Raw genomic sequence first — 20502 nt, 5'->3', positions numbered from 1 at the left:
ATTTCAAAAGCAGCATTAGTAAAAACTCACTTACTGTTTCAAACCATTATCACCAGTGCAGTCAAGCATCTATCTCTCTTACCTTCCAGCTCTATGCAGTCTTGTCTCTGTCTGTTCTGTAGGGAATGAGGAATAAGCAGAAGTCTCTACCATTTTAACCTCAGCAGTCACTCAAGTTCCAGTCATCATCATGTTGGAGGCGTTTCTCAAACCTCTAACCACATTGCAGAAGTATGACAGATGAACTGAGAGCGGTTTACTGGACTGGACTGAAATAGGTGAAGTGTTATTGTAAACCGATTATTCTATTTTACCTTCTGTTGCTTTTACTGTATAAAGGGGTCATTTGCTATTTACTTACCATTCTACTCATCTGAGCATTCATTTACAGTAAACCCATTCATGAGTGTGAATAATAACTGTAAGAAAAGGGAAGATAATTGATGCCCTCTCTTCGTTGTTTTTGGATTCATGTTTAGGAAAGTGGTGATAACTGCTGATCTTGCAGCTTGCCCCATAGCTGGCCCTAGTGTTACATTGTTCTGTACATTGCAGTTCTACTCAGATTTGGGGACATACTGTACATGCTACTTGTTCATATTGTTAGTAGTGCAGTACTATGTGTATCTTTCATTTTTCATTTAATCTTTCATCATTTCATTTATCTGAAATAAATGGTGTATGTACGTATCATCGTACTGTACTGTAGTGTATTATGGTGCCATGTTATATAGTTACTGTTTGCCATGTTTGTGAAATCTACTATATTAGGCTGTATTTTTAGTTTTGTCCACTTGTGTGTCTGACTGTGTCATGTCTTGCAAGTAAATGGTCAGGTATGCAACTCACTCTCCATACTGCACTTACTGCAGTACGAGCCTAGTTATACATAGAAAATGTAACTATAATTATGCAGAAGAAAATAGCATTTTTTATGAATTCTTCTTTCATTTTTGAGAGGTTCAATAACAGTGACATGGTGTAGGTGTAATTGTGTGCATAGTAAACAAGACAGCTGTGATCAATAAGAAAGAGGAAGTCTGAGGTGGACAAAATCATGATAGCAGAAATTATGTGAAAATCTAAAATGATTACTCATACATACAGTCTCTGCACAGGAATTGTCTATAATGTGCATAATAATAATAATAATAATAGCAATAATAATAATAATAATAATAATAATAATAATAATAATAATAATAATGCTCTGGTATGTGTTGCCATTGGTTGCTGGTAGTCAGTGTCAAGTGTAATATCCATTTTTTTATTTTTAATTTGAAAAATAACTTACATAAATCTCTGTACTCAACCATACTTTACCAAGACATAGCCTTGGCATAAACACATTGCACCAAAAAAAAGAAAAAAAGAAAAGAAAAAGGCATTCAAAAGGGTAAATTACATGTCTTTGTCATCATGTGAGGCATTATTCCTATTCCAAAAGATTGTATTAATCTATTCGCGTTTGCTTGTTTTATTCAAACTGACACTTAATAATATGCAAATAAAAATTAAAATATATAACTTGTTACAGCAACAAGGTATTGAATGGACATTAAAATGTATCGAATGGAAAAGGAATAATGTCTCTATTCATTTTCATTCAGACATAACTATAAGATTCATATACCTCCCATACATGAGAAGCATTTGTAATTACTAAAAATAGAAAATAAAAATAAACTGGTCTTGGCTTGTAAATAAACTAACAAAAATATATTAAATGAATTTTATTTTCACAAAACAAGAAAAGAAATCATATTGTGTGGCAATATCCCATGTTGTTTGACCTTGTGATTAGCTCATCTTCACAAACAGTGCCTGTAAAATTGAACTACACAGCAATATACATGAGTTGTATGTTTGCTGCTTCTTGCTTGGGTAAAAACCTCTTGCTGTACCAATACAGATTATTTTTGCATGTTAGTTAACAATACTGAAATAAAATACACTTGCAACCACAACTTTTCTGTCAACCTCCATTAAATATAAAATATTTTCCTTGTCACTCTTTTTTAAAAATTGGAAATAAACTATGATCTTGGGGGGTGGAATGTTTTGTTAAAATGTTTTAATAATTGGTCATGACAGACCAGTAACTAATTTGTTTGTAGAATTCAATTTAAGGTGAGGGAGAAAAGTAAGGAAGTTGACATGCACTGTACAAGAAACTGCAAAAATTCCAAATATCATCTTTATCAAAACATGCTGAGTTACTGTAAGGTGTGCCCAAGCCATGTTGCAGAAAATCCTTTTCAACATGCTTGTTAAACAAATCAAATCCAAAAGAAATACATACTGAAACGATACAGAACTGTAAAATAACCAACAGTCCTAAAAATCTGGACAATATCAGGGGGGTTGAACAATGGTACTGTAGCAATGAATAGTACAATGGTCACCCTGGGACAAGGGAGAAAAGAGAAACGTGTACAATTTGCACATAATGTTTATCTTTATACTGTAAGGCTTGTGCCTTTACAATGAAATAAATAATTTACATTTATTTTCATCATCACTTTGTCACATAAACAGTTTTTTGTTAAATAACCCCAAAAGTTTTCTTTTAGTTTCCCTTAACTGTATGTCTGTCAAACACAGACTAATGAATGGTCTAAAGAATGATAAACAATGTGTCTTTTTTTATCACGCTGTTGCATTCACTCCCCTTTAAAACCATGCACTAGTGAAATTTATCTTTAAAAATAATATAAATTGTTGAAAATGGCTGATCTGTTTTATTTGTTTTTCATCTTTTTTGCAAGTTGCAGCCTCAAGAAAATAATTTTCATTTTTTTTTTTAAATTCAGCTAAATTTGTGTCCATGCAAAAAAATCTTTTTTTTTTTCATTTAAATTTCATACAATATATCAACAGAGAAATAATGATGTTGGATCATACAAGTTCAGCTTGTTGTGGGTTGGTTCTGATCGTTATATTCTGGAGCGTCGATGGTCGCCACTTCAGTATTGCCTTTAGTAACTTTAGTATTGTCTCTCTGGTGATCTACAAGTACAGTATTTTGACTCTGCACATGAGCATATCTGGGGCCTCAGATGTGTGGGGAGTGTGAGCACTAGCTGGGGCACCCCTCTCCCGTTGTAATGATCCTCAAAGCTCCGCTTACCCAGCTAGGTCTGTTGGCGTGGCGTGACCAAGCTTCTGGTTAGGAACACTGTCACCCCTTAAGGTACAAGTACATCGACAATAAACAAAAAACAAAAACAAAAAAATAAATAAAACTTAAACATTTAGTTTCATTCGAAAAGGGCTTCTGTAGAACTCATTTAGCGGTTCCCAGTTCCAACCCCCATGGCTTCAAATTGGATTAAAACCTGGAATCGATTGATTCCTCGTGCTATGGAGTTCATTCCAGCCTCCTCCATCTGGCGTTCCCGTCCGAGGGGCGCGCTCGCTACGCACAATGTGTGCGACGTTTTGCTCAAAACACAGGACCACATTTGCACCCCTAGAAACAGGCTCAGAAGACACAACATCAAGCATGCAGTGTAACCGGGGGCGTGACCTGTTGCAACTGTTAAACCTCAACACTGGCTGCTACAACAATGCTATCAGTCCACACACTGCTATGACCGAGCAAAACTGTCCAGTGACGATTGGGAAGCTCTTCTTGTCAAGGGGGCCAGAGTAGGGTCCACCAAAGAGGAAGGAGGAAAGAGCTTGAACCAGCCAATCACCATGTTGGACAAGTCAAGCTCATCTAAAAGTATCTGAACTGCTCCCATAAAGGATTTATGGTCCATACGTCCATAGTCTCCCCATACGATAATCTGTGGGGGGAAAAAAAAGTATTATTTTCATGTTTTGTGTTACAGGAACACTGTACATTAATAATAATTATGTAATCAAAAGTGACTAAATACCTGTAAAACTTTCCCTCCTGGACTCTCCTCAAACGGCAGTTGCTGCTGGTAAAGAGGATCCAAGGTTTTTCTTGCTACTTTTGTTTTCTTTTTGGCTATGCAGGCTCCATTTTCCAAAAGATAGACCTTTACATATGGTGCTTTGAAGAGAGAGAGAGAGTGAGAGAGAGAGAGAAATGTTAGCAATCAAGTATCACTATAGTCCATACCAATACTAAATGGGTCATTTGGTTCAAGTTACCTGGCAGTGCCTTGGAACCTGATTTTCCCACAAGGCCACGGGCTCTGATGACCTCAACCTCAAGCGCTCCTTTCTTTTCCACCATTCCTATCTGGATGTCACCTATACACACATCAGGTGCAAAAAATAAATATCAGTGCTCGATGTCTTGAATGCTTGATTAAGACATTCATAAAATGGCATCCAAAATATTTGTCATGGAATTTTTTAAGGAGCATAATTCATACCCATGGGGGGTGTGGCCAATGTCTGTCGTCCAACGAGCTGGGCGGGGCCAAGTCCATCCAGGAAGTCACTGAACTGGCTGTCTGAGGAGAGCCTCACACCGGGAAAGATAAGGCTGTAACACAAGGGAGATGACACACTGGTTACTATGGAGACTGATAGAGTCTAATGAAAACTTAAGATGGACAGACAAAGTCTAATGATTAGGCTGAAAACCTCCAGCTTGCTTCCTTACTTTCCCTCGGAGCTGTAGCTGTTCATGCTGCCATCAGTGGACTCTCGACTGGCCTGCCGGGTCATCCTGCTCCTCATCTCCACTGCCAGGCCCGTCTCTGTGCTCCTCTGGACAGTGCTGCGCAACTTCTTCCCACCGGCTTCTGAACAGAATAGGGAGAGGCAGAGAGAGAGAGAGAGAGAGAGAGAGAGAGAGAGAGAGAGAGAGAGAGAGAGAGAGAGCAAGAGAGAAAGAGTCAATGGATGTCACCTGATCTTTCTCCTGCTCACATGACGAATTAAACACTGTACATACTGTAGGTTTATTGTTAACACAGCACTTTCACTGCATCTGAGGCCAGATACTCTCCTGAATGTATTCCATTTCCACGTGTTAGCAATTCTGACTCAACCAGCATTTAACCTATCATCTGTGCTACCAACGCACTGCAACCTCCACATGACAATTCAACAAGGTCAACCAACCAGTACCACCGTATCAACATAAATACAATAAAATTGTGAGTCTGTGCATATGTGTGTGTACTCTGTGTGCGTGCATGAGTGTACTGTGTGTGGCCGTGTACTCTGTGTGTAGTCTGTGTGTGTATGTGTGTGTGTGTGTGTGTGTGTGTATGTGTGTGTGTGTGTGTGTGTGTGTGTGTGTGTGTGTGTGTGTGTGTGTGTGTGTGTAGGTGTGTGCGCACGCGTGTGCTTATGAATGAGCTAAAGAGAAGAACACCATGTACAGCTCAAGCTCAGCTCTCCCACTGCCACTGCCTGCAGGGTCTAGAGTCGACTGACTGTGCTCCACCTACGACCATTCACTGTCGGGCCTCCCCCAGCTGATCCAAGGTGACAGCTGACTCCCTCCATTAGACCTGCTGCTTATCTCCACCCAATCAATGTGACAGGCTCTGTGTGGGGCACGTGGCTGCGGCTGTGGGTGAGGCTGGGCTGGCACACACACACACACACACACACGCACACATGCACACACGTACGCACGCACACACACATCATGATGGAATAGAAACTATGTTTTTTTTTAATCTCCTAAAATGAATTCTAATACAAATTGGTCTGGAAAAAAACAGCAGTACTTGATATTCCTTTTAATTCAATTACTATTACTTGATTAAGAGAAATGGCTAGAAAATTAAAACCTCTACAGTTTCAGGCAAGCACAACAATTTACAATCCCCAGTGCTCAAAAATAGGCAGAACAAAATACTGCATCATGGACGGTAATGCAATTTCCCTTGTAATTTGTAATCTGTGTGATTCATGCTTAGAATATGCCCATCTCCAAAACCCTTAATTATGCCTCTATTGTCTCTGCAGCTGTTTTCTCCCCGTCTCTCCCATCCTCAGAGAAGCAGGAAGATACTGTCAACCAGCTGAAGATGAGCCTTTATTTGTCAGTCAAACCCAGAGCCTGAAATCTCAGTTATTTAATGTCGTCCGCCTCCTCTTCCTGCTCTCAGGGCCACTGACAGAGGAGACCGGAGTCAGAAAAGCTGACTGTGACGTCTGTAGGACTTGCCAATGTGAAAGACCTGCTGCGCCAACAATAACAATCAAACACAATCAATGAATCAATTCAGCTGAAAAAAACTCATTCCAGTCAACAATCACTACTTCTGCTGCAGATACAGAAGCCTTTATGCTGTGTACCAAGGACGCAACTACAGTACACATTTGCCCAGCTGCATATGAGGCAAATAACAGAAGACTCTGTCAGCATTAATGCATGCTAATACAGAGGCTAAGCTATCAAATCTCCTTTTAATGACCGTCCAACTGTTTATAATGACGCTGCATTACCCTGTCGGACAGGGTGATAGTGAAAACAACCTTGTAAATATGATGAGCCTCTGGGTGGCATGAGGTAAGTGACTAGGCTTTGCCTTTGTCATTACTAATCAGGATAGTAACAGTTTGCAGACCTGATTTGTGATGGCCCACCCAGATATACTTGCTCTTCATTGCAAATCAAGGTACTGTTGGGAAAAATTGCCATTCAATACTGTACACCCCATCAAATCCAGTAGAAGCATTGAGGAGCAGCGGCATCAGTTGTTTGAATAAAGAAAATGTATGATGTTCTTGCTGAATAATGGAGCATCTTCTGTACCATAGATTCTGCTCATAACACAGCCTCTGATTAAACCACACACTGCAGCTACCGAACATGGCTCACCTGGGGCCACTTCCTTCTAATGAAATTACTGCTCACAGACATCGGCAATGAAGCCCATGTGGGATCTTCATCTAATTCATGTTTCTTTTGAAGGTAGCAGCACTAAAGTCAGACTCCCAGAGCAGTACCATATGGGAGACAAGGATCTTAATCATAACAGTCTGACAAGAGGATGGAGAGAGAAGGGCTGTTGAAAGAATACAATGTATATATCCAAGTCCTCCAATGGAGCATTTTATCATGGCCAATATATTCCTAACCTGTATAATGGAAACATCCAATATTATTAAAACCAAAAGAACGGCTACAAAACATCATCCAATATTTTCAATATTACTAAGGTAGAGCCAGTAATATACTGCAGCTAGATTTGCCATTGATTTTTTTGTTGCACATTTTAAAAGTTGCAAACCCTTCAGATTCTATAGAGAGGAAGAGGATCTAAATCTACACTACCTCCCACAAGAAACAAATGATTCATTCAAATGAAGAGCAGCCTGGTTGTCATTCATGGTATGTATGTGTAAAATCAATGACGGGGGTAAGAAAATGTTTCAGCACAGGACATCTGATCTTCAATAACCTACTGTATAAAACCACCAGTGCACTCCAGCATGAGTAGCATCTCCAGAAAACCACAGGGCATGCTCAGTCACCATCAACATCCATAACAACATACTGTACAACACCACAGCCAATCTTGTCTCAGTAACACACTCAGAACCTGGATGAACATCCTTATATCACCTCAATAAAGTGTCAACTTCAAGCACGTCACACTTTCAGAGAGTGCATCCAGTCATCCATCCATGCAAACATCCATCCATCCATCCATGCATCCATCCATCCATCCATGCATCCATCCCTCCCCGTACTGCCTTTCTCCCCCCATCCCTCTCCAGCAGCAGTGCTGTCCTGTCCCAGAGGGCCGTCTTACCTTCATCCTCCTCGTCGAAGGAGTTCATGCAGGGGAAGTAGACGGCCAGAGCCTCGAATGATGCAGACAGGCTCATCTTGCTCTGGGAGCGCTGCATGCGCATCCCCGGGGTGGCAGCAGTGGTATCGTGCCCCTGCCTGCCCATGATCACCTACTGGCTGTCTCTGTCTTCAACGGAACGGAACGAAACTTCACACGTCAGGCAGAGTCACCCTTTTAGCCGAGGTTACAGGTTTCCAAAGAGAGTGCTAGTTTAGACTGGAGGAAACACCAAAGAGCTGATCAAATATTGAAGCCCGGATGAAGACTACAGTGCTTTGGGTCGAGAGAGAGAGAGAGAGGTTGCTGCTTCTGTGCTCAGTGTTCAGTGCAGTCAGTGTGCTTGCCTGGCTGTGTCTGCTGCTCAGCTCCTCTCTTCTCCTCTTCTAATGCAACTGTGGGGGGGGGGGGGGGGGGCTTGCTGCATCTTCCTCAGCCAATCAGAGGGTGCGCTGCTCAGTCCGCACTTCAACAGGCTCAGGAGCTCTACCCAGAGATACGACTGAGCTCTCTCTCTCTCTCTCTCTCTCTCTCTCTCTCTCTTCCACACGCTTGGCGAGAGAGGTCCCTGTCATAGGTGGCCGTCAGGGGTGTAAACAGGTCTACCATAAGGATGTGGTCTGCCACATGCCGATCAGCCACAGTTCACATGCTGAACCTCCCCACCCCCACACTCATCAACCCAATTTGCTTTTTGTTTTTCCACAAATGATTGAGCCAGCGACCGCATTTGGCTAGCTCTCCTTTTGAAAACTAATACCCCTGCAAAATGACTTCCAATAGAGAACATTCTGTTCCCTGGAAACCTAGTACTGGGTCTATTTACTGGACTTTTGCACTACCACTGTCACTGATTTATTATTACTTATTGCTTTATCACTACCGTATTATATCGTATTGTTGATTTATTGATTTATTGACTGTTGTTGTACGAGGAGCTACATTCATAAAGCATGACACTATATCACTTACAGCCGTGTGCGACGTACGATACAATTTTATTTGACTTGATTGAAGAGAATCAGACCTCAAGTCAACTGTCTGAAGTTCACCACTAATGAAAGATGACTTCAAGAACCTAGAAAACAGCACTGATTGTTTGAATTTGTTTCAAGAGGGCATAATAAACACACTGCACAAACGGGAGGAGAGCTAGGACGATATAAACAGTCGTTTGAGAAAAAGACATTCCAAGACTCACAGGTGGTCCCTGAAAGCACTTCACAAAGTTCTAAGATCAGTAAAATGATATCCTAATGCTGTGAGTGGGGATGATTTAAGACATTGAGATAATAAAAAGCCTTTGCTAAATGTCAGAACAAGCTCGTGGCAGTGAAACAACACGGAGCTAAATTGTGCTGTTTGGACAATCTTGTCACAAACCCAACTGCAGTGCTTTCTCTCAGCAAAACTGGCAGAATAGGCACACCTCGGGCCAATTACTGTGCTCTGCGCTACAATATATATAGCACTCTCCTGTCCTAGTGTTCTAGCTTCACCAAGAGACACTGCAACCTAATTCCACAAAGATAAAACCCATTTTCCCTAGTCCATTTGTTCATAAGTTCTCATCTAGGTCAATATACTGTAGATACAACTCTAAACACTCACAAGTACGAAAAATTAGACGGACAAATACAACCGGAACTAATTGGGTCCTCTTTTCAATGGGTCATCTCCAAGTGTGGCAGTTTAAAAAAAATGAAAATGACATTGCACATAAATAAAGACAGTGATTGCTCCTCCCCAGTGCCACTATCATAAACCACACATAATTAACCTCAAGGCACAGTACTGTACCTGACTCTGAAATAACGTTGCTTAGTCGATGTATTGTAACTATCAAACATTTCATCACGGTATATACAGTGTTAGCAGCAGTAGAATGTATTTGTCTGTCCACACACTCATTTGTCCAATGCATTAGATTTGGTCTCTACAGTGTAATAATCATCAAGATTATCATAATGACCAAATCTTTCACATTTACTGTGCAAGATGAAAAACACTCTACCTGATATGTGCAAGTTTTCTAGATTATTTGTGTGACCCACCACTACAAGAGGCAATAGGGAAACCGGCCTTGTCCCTTGACATGGCAGTGGCTGATGTGCTGTTCTATGACCTCTACAACCAATACTCAAATTAATTCTACTTGAGTAGCGGCCTTGTAGTGAAGTACTGCACAGTGAACATGTTCTTGTTGAATGCAGACCCAAAGGTGATCACTCTCATGGCTATCTGTCCTTCTGAACAATCCATAACCAAGATGAGCAAGAATTTTCTGAAAGGAAAATAATCAATGAGATTGTAAGCACACTCCAAATCCATAGAAATCCACATTAATATTATAAAGGTCTTTGCATGGGAAAATAATGTATGTTGCATAGTAACATATACAAGTTCCAACATCGCTGCAACAACAACAACAACAACAACATTAGGAATCATCTAGACTTTCTGAGATTTGGCACCTGCTGCTTGGAACACGTGACACTGTTGTCAGGGGCTCAACAAAAACAACCCTTTGTGCACGTGTACTTCAACCATTGCACCTTCAGTATCGTACAGAACAATGCACCACCCACCATATAGCCAAAAGTGAGCCAGTTACGGTGACATTAAGCCGCTCGACTGAATACAAGACAAACACATGCATACACTCCTATCTAAGTAAATAAGAAGGTCGATTACACAATCATTTCAGTTCACACTTCTAGCTGAGGAGAAGCGGGACAAATAAATGATAAAAAATGAAAAATGATTATGAGAGAAAATAAGGGGTCAGAATGTACTGCACTATAAATCTTCATAAAAGAGCTGGTGGAGGAGATGGGGTACTGTATAACCTAATTTCCAGGAATAATAAAAAGAAATGTTCTATTGTCAGATTTGTATGGATTTAATTCTCTGTCCAAAACCATCCTTAGGGAAAATTGAGCATTCTAGTCCCACTCAACATCACATAGCCCATAAGTCTGGTCCCAGGTGATATGGTCCATGGGGTCACCATCAACATGAATAGCATGGGCTCGGACAGAAGTATACACAATTATTTCAGGTGAAGGGCAGTTTAAAATCTGTTTGTTCTGGTAACTCACGCACTTCCTTAATATAACCTTTAACCCAAATCCTTCTCCTAAGACTATGTTTGGACATAGTTGAGGATAGATTAGCATGAATACAGCACTTCGACTATTCTCTCAATTCACTTTTCATAGTCATGTACAGTAGTTTTCCAGTGCATACCATAATTAGTCCTGCTTAACAGAGCTTACTACAGCACTATGAGTATTAAGTATCAAAACAATGTAAAAGAGACGTAATGTCTGGACAAACAATAACACATCACACAACAGGAATCTGAAGAATACCACTCATCTAACAAAAACAGAAGCAGTGTATTGTAATATCCCAGAAGTGATGATGTAGAACCATCTGGGCAAGCGGCAGAGATCATAGACAAACTATAGGAAACGTTTCTGATTTATAGGCCTGGCTGAGGCCAAGCGTCAGAGAATGACTCCAGGCTCTAGTCTGTAAACAGATCCTAATGGAGCTGTCTCCCCTGTGTTTACATTCTCTAATGCCCGTCCTGATACAGCCCAGCCCTGCTGGTCAGGAAGTGCAGCCTCCCAGCCTGACTCTGAGAGCTACTCTACTGGCCATATGCCACACCGAGCAATGGCACAACTCAATGGCACATCATTACCTTGAAAACAAGAAGGCCTTAATAACAGTGTAGGACAGAATCAGGTCATCCTGATAACTAAGAAAGGACACAATCAGTTTCATCAGGGAGTATGGTTTTGATGACCACCATGTAATCATATCATATCATATAATATCATATAATATGAGCAAACAGCAAGGCATCCTCTCTTCATATTCCTGAAACCAGATACACACATGAAGACACATGAGAAGACCTACTATCATACTATATGAGTAGAGGCTAGGCACACACGCGCACACACATCCAAAGAGCTGTAGCTTCTTTCTGTGAGGTGTTCACAGCTTCAGCTATCGGTGTGAAGATAGTGTGACAGGATGTGTGAAATAGAAAAGACAGGGGGACACACAAGGTCGCCTCAACACGGAACTGACTGTAATGTGTGTAGACTTCCTGTACTCAGTGGTATGACCACTGACAGATGGAGATGGGGGGGAGGGAGAGAAGGAGAGAAAAAAAATGTGATGGCTACATTCATGGAAGAGGCAAGCAAATGTATCTCAAATATTAACAGTTAACTTATATATTTTGCAGACTCTCATGGAAAGATAATAGTGAGGACAATAACATCATTATTAAACACATACTCATATAAAAAGTATAACAATAACATCGTACAGTGACCTCCAATTTCACCTGGAAAAATCCTACGTTTTTAAACTAATTAAAATGAGAAACAAATTACTTAGGATCTCTTTGAACCAAATTGCTTATTGTTGCTCACTGTCGTTCCTCATTAATAAAGACAGAATACATTAAAAAGACAGTTTAACGAAGTGGAACTGTGTGGGAAGGCATGCAATCAGAACAGGAACTCTATATTTTTAGCAGGGGCCAGCAGAAATGAGTACTGAGGAAGTGCATCTTTGCTTAAGCGAGTGTCCGTGGTCGTTTCTCTGTGATAGGAGCTGACTCTTTGGCACGGGAGCCATATGCTGGGGAGGTATGAGTCACGCTCAAGGCTGAGGGACTAATCGACTAACAGTGGATGACAAGTTTGTAAAAACCTACAGCTTCATGTGAGCTGGCCAATGGAAAAGCTGCTTGTTGAATCATCTGTTTTCTATGATTCAACAAAGGATGACCAAAGTATTTTGGAGGAATGGTTAATATGCAAGACAAACTATGAGTATCCAGAGTTAGTTGTTGTGTGGAAATTGGCTGTCAACATCAGAGACACAAAACTAGACCACACACCCTTGGGAGTAAGAAAATTGGGACAAACAACCTTACTTACAGTTCATCAAAGCAGGGTCACTCTTAATCTAAAGTTGCCAGTATACCTGTATAGAACTGCTGTAATTACAATAGTAAGTACTGTAAAAACAAGTACTGAACCATATTATACTTGTGTGTAATAAAACCTGCTCAAATGCATTATTACAGTATGCAATTATAAAGTAACAACATGTTCATAGATGTGTTACGACGGTAATTGCAGATAATGTAGAGTGAAGTACAGTATTTCACAGATGCAGTGTACTATTCTAATCGCAATAAAACGAACAGATACACAGCCAAAGTAGATGAAAGATGTTCCACAGGTCTTTGGTAAGCATGTGGGCATGTGTCAAAATGTTGTTGTGATGTCCAGCTTTCTCATGCCACTTGTTTTGCGTAACTATGGGTACACTGTGTCAATATGAAAAATCATGAACATTACATTAGTTAAAACAAACAAGAACATAAGTTCTTGAATAAAATGAAGACTATGTGTCGACTGAGAACATTGAATAATATTAATACGTTAGACCTCATGAATAATCATCAACTCTAAAAGGTTAGGGTTACCGTTCCCCATTTATGGAAGTGCATAAATTACAAGCGCAAAACAAAATGATGAAGATCATCTTAACATGTTAGGCAGTTAAGTGTTGGACACCAAGAGAGCCATGAAAGTACATTGAGCGTCTATATCTCATTAGAATAGGAGCAAATGTCACGGGCTCATTGGAATGGAATGAGGAATGGTATAAAATTGTAATTCATCATTCCATTCCATGCATTATAATGAGCCCATTCTCAGAATACCTCCTCCACCAGGCTCACCCGATGTCACTGTTGAATATTCCTCAGTGCTTGACGATACCCTCACTATCTGACATATTTGTCTACTCTCGTCCGTCTGACACTCATCAGAAACAGAACAGTGGGAGGTGGGTGGTAGTCATGGTTACTCTCACATCCTTCTTCTGTTGTATATGCTGTCACATTGAACTGAGTAACCAACCACCCAACTGTCCCCAGCATCATAAAAAGCAAACAATTGGAGAAGTCAGAAAACAACGTTTGCAATGATTTCAACATATCTGGAGAAGAGAAACACGGCACTTGTGACAATAATCATCAACTTCTGAGGTGAAGTACAAACTGTGAGAGTTAACATACAAACTCAAGCCAAGCACATGTAGGTCAGTGCAGAGGCACCATCCTTTAGAGGATGCGGTGTGCCTTTGTTCCCTGATCGGTGTTACATGTAGGTGAGGGAGAGGAAGAGACGGAGAGGAAAAGATGAAGAGAGAGTGGGAGAGAGTGGGAGAGAGAGCGAGAGAGAGAGAGAGAGAGAGAGAGAGAGGGAGGGAGAGAGAGAGAGAGAGAGGGAGAGAGAGAGAGAGAGAGAGAGAGAGAGAGAGAGGGAGAGAGAGAGAGGGAGGGAGGGAGAGAGAGAGAGAGAGAGAGAGAGAGAGAAAGAGAGAGAGAGAGAGAGAGAGAGAGAGGGAGTGTTAGCGGCAGCAGCAGTGTGTACTGTGTACCTGGGCCACGGTGCTTCATGCATCATCCTCCTGTCTCGCCAGGCCCCCTGTGAGATTAATTAGAGGCCTTACTGAAGGAGGAGGTGCTGAGATCGGCGCCACAGCTCTGGAGAAGATGAATTACCACTGCCGAAAGCTCAAAGTTCAGCTATTTTACCGGATACAACAGACACTAAGTCCAGGGACTTGGCGAGCCAATGGGCGGCCAAATCTACGTCAGAATCGATAAGGGGGGATGAGGTGCAGCTCTATGTGAGATGCACATAGAGTGGAAAAGCTCACTACTGTATGTATAGGGTTATTTTTGGAGGTAGAAATGATACACATGATAAAGTTCATACAGTACAGTGCTATATCAAGGCCTCCAGAGAGAGAGTTTTTTCCGACAGTATGTTTGAAAAACACTTTTTTCACATAGTTCCAGGACAAGAACTATCACCAACTTTAACACACAACTTTAACACACTTCAAATACTGTATAAAGTCAATGCTGGTGAAAACAATTAATTTGTAGCTACGTATTACACCACTTGGACCACCTGCTTATACTGCCTCAGTTGAAATAGCAACAATGTAACTGACTATTACCCTGTTATTACAGCTTTGTATCGGTCCAACTCTCACATTAGAAATCATTTGTTGCAGAGAGAGAAGGAAGTGGAGCATGTTTAATAGAACAAGAATAGAATAATAGAACAAACTGTGGACATTAAAGGCTACCGGAAACGGCTAACAGCAGGAGTCCTTAGCCCTGATTTTAGTTTCCTGACTTATAGGCATACAATCTGTGAGAACAAGCAGTTTGCAAATAGATTTGGGCACAATAGACAAGGAGCAGATACAATGGAAGGGCAGTTTGGTGTCGCTCTCTCAGAGCTTCACCACTGATTTTGAACCAGTCAGGGAGGACACGCATGGTCTCAAAATGGGTGATCTCTGCAGGTGACCTGCTTCTGCATGTTGAAGGTAGAAAACAGGACAATCTCCTGCATCAAGGTTGCACCGTTCAATACTTCAGTCTTAATAATTGAAAGAAGAGCTGGAGATGCACAGTCACAGGCCGTGTGTCGATTACATTTCCGGGACCTGCAGCGTCCGTCCACCACAGAGACCAGCCATTACAGAGGAGTAATGGGAGAGTATAGAGCTCTGACTAAACAGAGCCCATGGTACTCTATATGGGCTGCCTGCAGTATATGATAGGAACTCTCTCTAATGCTTTCCAAAGAATGAGATAGTATTACTACCCTGAAAGCATTGTCCTATTCCTGAAATTCAAGTCAGTCATCAGGGACCGCAGGAGAAAAATCTCTGCTCCTTCTATCCATGAAACTCTGACGACTCTAAGCTCAAACAGAACGGGACAGCGTGGACAGCCTGGGATGGCTCGGGTGAATGCACACGTGACTGAATCAATGCCAGCCACAGAGCTGGATCCAAGAGCTGCAGGAGCAAGAAGCACTCCCAGAATGAGTTGCAAATATATGACCTGAGCAATGTATACAGTAGAGCACCGTGCAGCAGGCTCCAGGTTGAGCAGCTCAATCATAAAGCACTGTAATGCTGAATTGAAGTATCATGGAGAATATTGGATCGCAACTCAATTCTATATACTGCTGACACCATCCTCATCAGCATACTTTTTATGACATCTTGCCCAGATATACTGAGGCAGTAAATGTAACCAGCGTGAGACATAATGGAACATCACGTGTCCCATTTTAGCACCTCACATTTTATTGGCTGCAATATTGGGTGAAAATCTTAAACGCTGCATATGGTAATAGACAAAAACGATTTTTCTTGCAAGACCTGGGACATTCTAGTATATTTTTCGCTGACATAGATTTTGCAACAGCAGTTTTGGGGGAAGGGGATGTATAGGGAATTAAACTATTCTCTATTGAGGTTAGAGCATATTCACCAGTGATTTTAAGGCTGCTGAATGCTGGTGTATGAAACAATCGGACACTATCAAACTTTCTGATAACATACATAATCACATGTATGTAATCGCACGCACACACGCACACATACACACACACACACACACACAATCATCAGGTCAAAACCAATCTCTACACACTTCTGACATCTTTGTTAAAGATATAACATTTTCTTTTCATTTTTTTTTGTTTGTAGAAAATGTTTTTGACTGACAGGGAAGAGGAAAACAGCCGTGTGAGGGCTGCAGATGAGTGTGTGCACGTGACGAGCACCCTACTGCTGCAGGCCATCTGTGAACAGTCTGTGTCTTGACAAACCTCTGTTTGTGTGGAAAGTGCCAGTGCTAGCACTCGCCTGTTCGGCAGGCTCCCTTCCCCATCCATCTGGCTACAGAGGAAACCTAGAATAACCTCTTTAATCCACCCATCCTTTGAATGTGCTCCTCAAGTTGGTGGCCAGACCCCCTGAGTAAAGCAAAACGAAGTAGGGCAAAGAGCGCCTCATTGGCACAGGGGGAGAACTTGGCAACCTCCCTATTACTGCAGAACCAGGACAGGGATTTGAGAGACGGACGCAAGACTCCACTGATGCACCTAAAAGCATTGACTGAAATATTGATATGCTCTTACAGTAGATTCAAGCTTTTTAAGTGTGTGTGTGTGTGTGTGTGTGTGTGTGTGTGTGTGGGTCTGTGGGTCTGTGGGTCGGTCTGTCTGTCGGTCTGACTGTCTGTCTGTCTGTCTGTTTGCATGTGTGTGGGTGTGTGTGCATGCGTGTGTGTGTGTGTGTGCGTGCGTGCGTGCGTGCGTGCGTGTGTGAATGATTATTCAGTAAAGATATTATATTTTCTGGAACACTTATCAATGTAACAAATCTACTGACCTAACGATACAATCAATATGAAGAATAGACAATGTCACAATTGTATTTTAACAGCAGCAGGTTACACGTTTTAATTTTGTAATAGCACCAGTGAAACAATACAGCTAGCTAATCACATCCCACATAATGTTCCTATACCTTGAAGGAATTCATTCCTCTAAGGCATCAAAATGCCACTTCAGTCAGAGCTGAAAGGGGCAAAAAAGCAGAGAGGTTTACAGACAGAGTTGCTGCGCAAGCTGGACAGAAGGATGCACTCTTGGCAATCAGTACAAATTATTATAACCGAGAGACCAGGTCCATGTGCCTGTCAGCAGGCACAGCAGTGCCACTTGGGCCCCCACTCCCCCCACTCCCCCCACCTTTCTACTTTCAACTATACCTTCACCACAGTCACGATACCTCAGAAAGCACTGATGGATAGACTTGATTATTGACCACATTAAGGCCCAGACGAATGGAGGGCAATTTAAGGTGTGAAATGAATGACCCCATTGACACAGCAGATAATCACATCTCAGTGTGGGTGTGGGTGCATTCACTCTGACCTGCACACAAATGGACCAGACCTCAATCTGAGACCTGCACAACAAAGACATGCTACCTGCAGTGCAGCTTTCTATAGTCTTTTAGGGTTACACAATCATGTTCCACCCTCTTGAAATAACAATTCAGTAGAACTCAAAGTTCTTTATTAGGTATGAAAAGGCCAACGCTTATGAAACTAGAACTTTTCAACTCCCTTTCCTTCAGCCGGAGGAAATTCGATTTGGCTTGTGCTTTAATTGGAAGGCCACAGTGAGATGAGGGTGCTGGGTATTAGTTTCATTACTTTCTCATTCTCTTTCACTGTCACAAGTTCTTTATCCTGGAAGCTTACAGTACATTGTTTCCCCTGGTCTAATGTACTGTATTCATCTTATGATGCTCACATTAACTTATGTTGAGAGGCATTTAGTTTATAATTGATGACAGAGCATACCGTAACAGAATAAACACCTCAAACAAATCCTACTGCAGCATATCAAACGATCTATGAAACAATGGAGCGTCACATCATGAGAGCATCACATCATGAAAGCGTGACAGTTAAGGAATTGCAAGTCACCCCTCTCCCAAGAGGAATGTAAATACAGTAAAAGGTGTCAAACATCATTACAGCAACAGTACTAATAGAAGTGGGAAACATCATTTCAAGACCAAAAAACACATCCAGTATCATTGACATCATTCTTGGATCATTGCATAGACACTCTATCAGCTACCTTGAACAACTCAGTTCCTACAAAGAAAACAGTGTATAGTCACTATCAGAACGAACAAACAAAGCAAAGGGAGACAATGGGTCCCAGTTATCTAGACGAAAGAGAGAGAGAAGTGGTGAGGATAATAAAACATAGTCATGCCATCTCATGCATCATGTCAGCTCTGGTCCGAGAGCTCCTGTTCTCTGTTCTGAGGCCTGTAGAAATCAACGCTGGAGAGGGAAAGGAACAGCAGCATCGTAAGAGAAGGACATTGACAGAGAGAGGTTCAGAAACCCACAAGGTACAGTACAGGGTAGAAGAACATCAGAGGACAGAGAGAGAGAGAGAGAGAGAGGAATGCAATGTATGTAAGTGGCACGCCTACCTGTTTGGCTGAGCTGAGAGGTGCTCCTGCTTTTCCGCGAAAGGCCAACGACTGCCGCCATTTTGGCACCAATACTGGAGCGCCTCTTCTTTTCCTCCGTGCCTACCATGCCCACGGCCGTGTCCGATTGGCTGCCGTCTGTCTTCTCCAGGTTGTACATGTCACCGCCGATGCTTGTGCTCTTGGTCATGTTCATGCTGCCCGACGTGCCCATCTGCCTGTTTTTCATTTTGGATGTAAAGTCACTGTCAGCCAACCACCATGGAGGAGGGGAGGCAAGGACAGAGGAGAGGGTAAGGGGAGGACAGTAGAGGAGAGGGTGAGAAGGGTGAGAAGAGGGAGAGGAGAGGAGAGGACAGGAGTGGAGAGGAGAGGAGAGGAGAGAAAAGGACAGGAATCAGGTACAGGATTGTAGGACTTGGGTTCTAGGGCTTAGTGTGGGAAGGATTCAAGGTCATCTGGCTAAACTAATGTATGAGACCTTCCAGATGGTTGATGTAGTGGTATGTAGATGATATGGACATTAAATGATAGAGAGGGATATACGAATACTTCAAACCTTATCTAATTTTGACCTGACCTACTTGTAGCTGTGTATACGTAGCGTTTTGTTATTGCAAAACACGGATTCATAACTGAAAAGTGTTTTCAACCAAGATGAAGAAAAGCCTGTACCATCTTGCTGCTCCTTCAACCTCTTAAATGACAAAGTCCCATTGCATGAACACCAAAATAGCTTTCGTTCAGCTTTCCATAGACCTACTGTAGTGCTTCAGAAATCAAGTCTGCACACAGTTTAGTTTGCCCTCCTTTTGAAAAGTTTACTGGATGACCTGAGCCTTTAAATTATTAATTAAAGCAGCAAGTCTCTCTTTATGTATTCTCATGTGCTTCTCAGTTTGGAGTCTCATCATGATTCAGAAGAAAATTAAGACCTTCAGAGTGCCCCAGCTGCCTCATCAACAGAACACTTACGATTCTTGCTAGAATTCATATTTCTTCAGATCATCAAAGACAAATTGTCACAAAACAACATCATCCCATTGTCTTCTGCTTGAAAGAACAAAAGGTTCCCGCTGGGACCATATATACTGAAAAATGTATGCACTCCCTGCAATGTAAGTCGCTTTGGATAAAAGCGTCAGCTAAATGGCATGCATATATAAAAGGCCACAGTCCAAATGAAGGCCTCATTTTGGCTTGCAGTGTACCTTTAAGTTTATCCTTTATTGCAGACTTTATAGTTCTTGATGAGTAGAATTACGCGTAAGAGATCATCATGAGGATACTAGTCATTTAATCATTTGGCTGACCTATAACACTCGACTGTCTCAAAGACATTTTAAGACAAGACATGTCAAAGGGAGGAAAAAGCAATGGGCTCTGACAATTACTTCTTCAATTATTTCAATTACTCTCCTCAACATCTCTCTCATTCACATCTTAGGCATTCATGGTCCTATTCGTTAGGAGGATGTTCAATCAATAACTGTGTCTCGCAGTAAGGCTGCAATTATATTACACTTAATAGAACAGAATATATCCTCCATGGGTCTGCTCTTGCACAAACACATACTGTATAGTACCCAGCAACAAGGTTTGCACTTAGCTGCTTGAGGCACAGTAAATCCATACTGGATAGTTATTTTTTCCTTATACATCTTAAAAGTATCTATCTATCTATCTATCTACATTTGTTAGAATAACTGCGACCGCGTGACAATGTGTGTTGTAACAATTTGTTCTGCATTTAGCTAAGCTTTCTACCATCCGAAGCCTATGAAGCTACTCAGTGATAACAATATCCTGT

The 20502-nt window shown here is 41.6% G+C and overlaps 1 protein-coding gene across 8 annotated transcripts in view; it reads right to left on the bottom strand.

Moving 5' to 3' along the window:
* Positions 1 to 3590: 3590 nt before the first annotated feature.
* rims2a (regulating synaptic membrane exocytosis 2a) overlaps positions 3591 to 20502 on the bottom strand; it is a gene marked incomplete at both ends in the record, with an annotated part of 122544 nt that continues 105632 nt past the window's right edge. For all 8 annotated transcript variants that reach the window (XM_083678352.1, XM_083678349.1, XM_083678351.1 and 5 more), the window contains 6 exons: positions 3591 to 3794; positions 3888 to 4027; positions 4129 to 4230; positions 4356 to 4468; positions 4589 to 4730; positions 18693 to 18937. In XM_083678352.1, coding sequence (XP_083534478.1) covers positions 3591 to 3794; positions 3888 to 4027; positions 4129 to 4230; positions 4356 to 4468; positions 4589 to 4730; positions 18693 to 18937 — 946 coding nt within the window. The remainder of the gene's footprint in view (positions 3795 to 3887; positions 4028 to 4128; positions 4231 to 4355; positions 4469 to 4588; positions 4731 to 18692; positions 18938 to 20502) is intronic.

The sequence above is a fragment of the Argentina silus genome, assembly GCF_951799395.1.
Source record: "Argentina silus genome assembly, chromosome: 10".
In the NCBI taxonomy this organism is placed as follows: Eukaryota; Metazoa; Chordata; class Actinopteri; order Argentiniformes; family Argentinidae; genus Argentina; species Argentina silus.
Note: the sequence above shows the minus strand (reverse complement) of the source record. Positions and strands in the feature narration are given on the sequence as shown.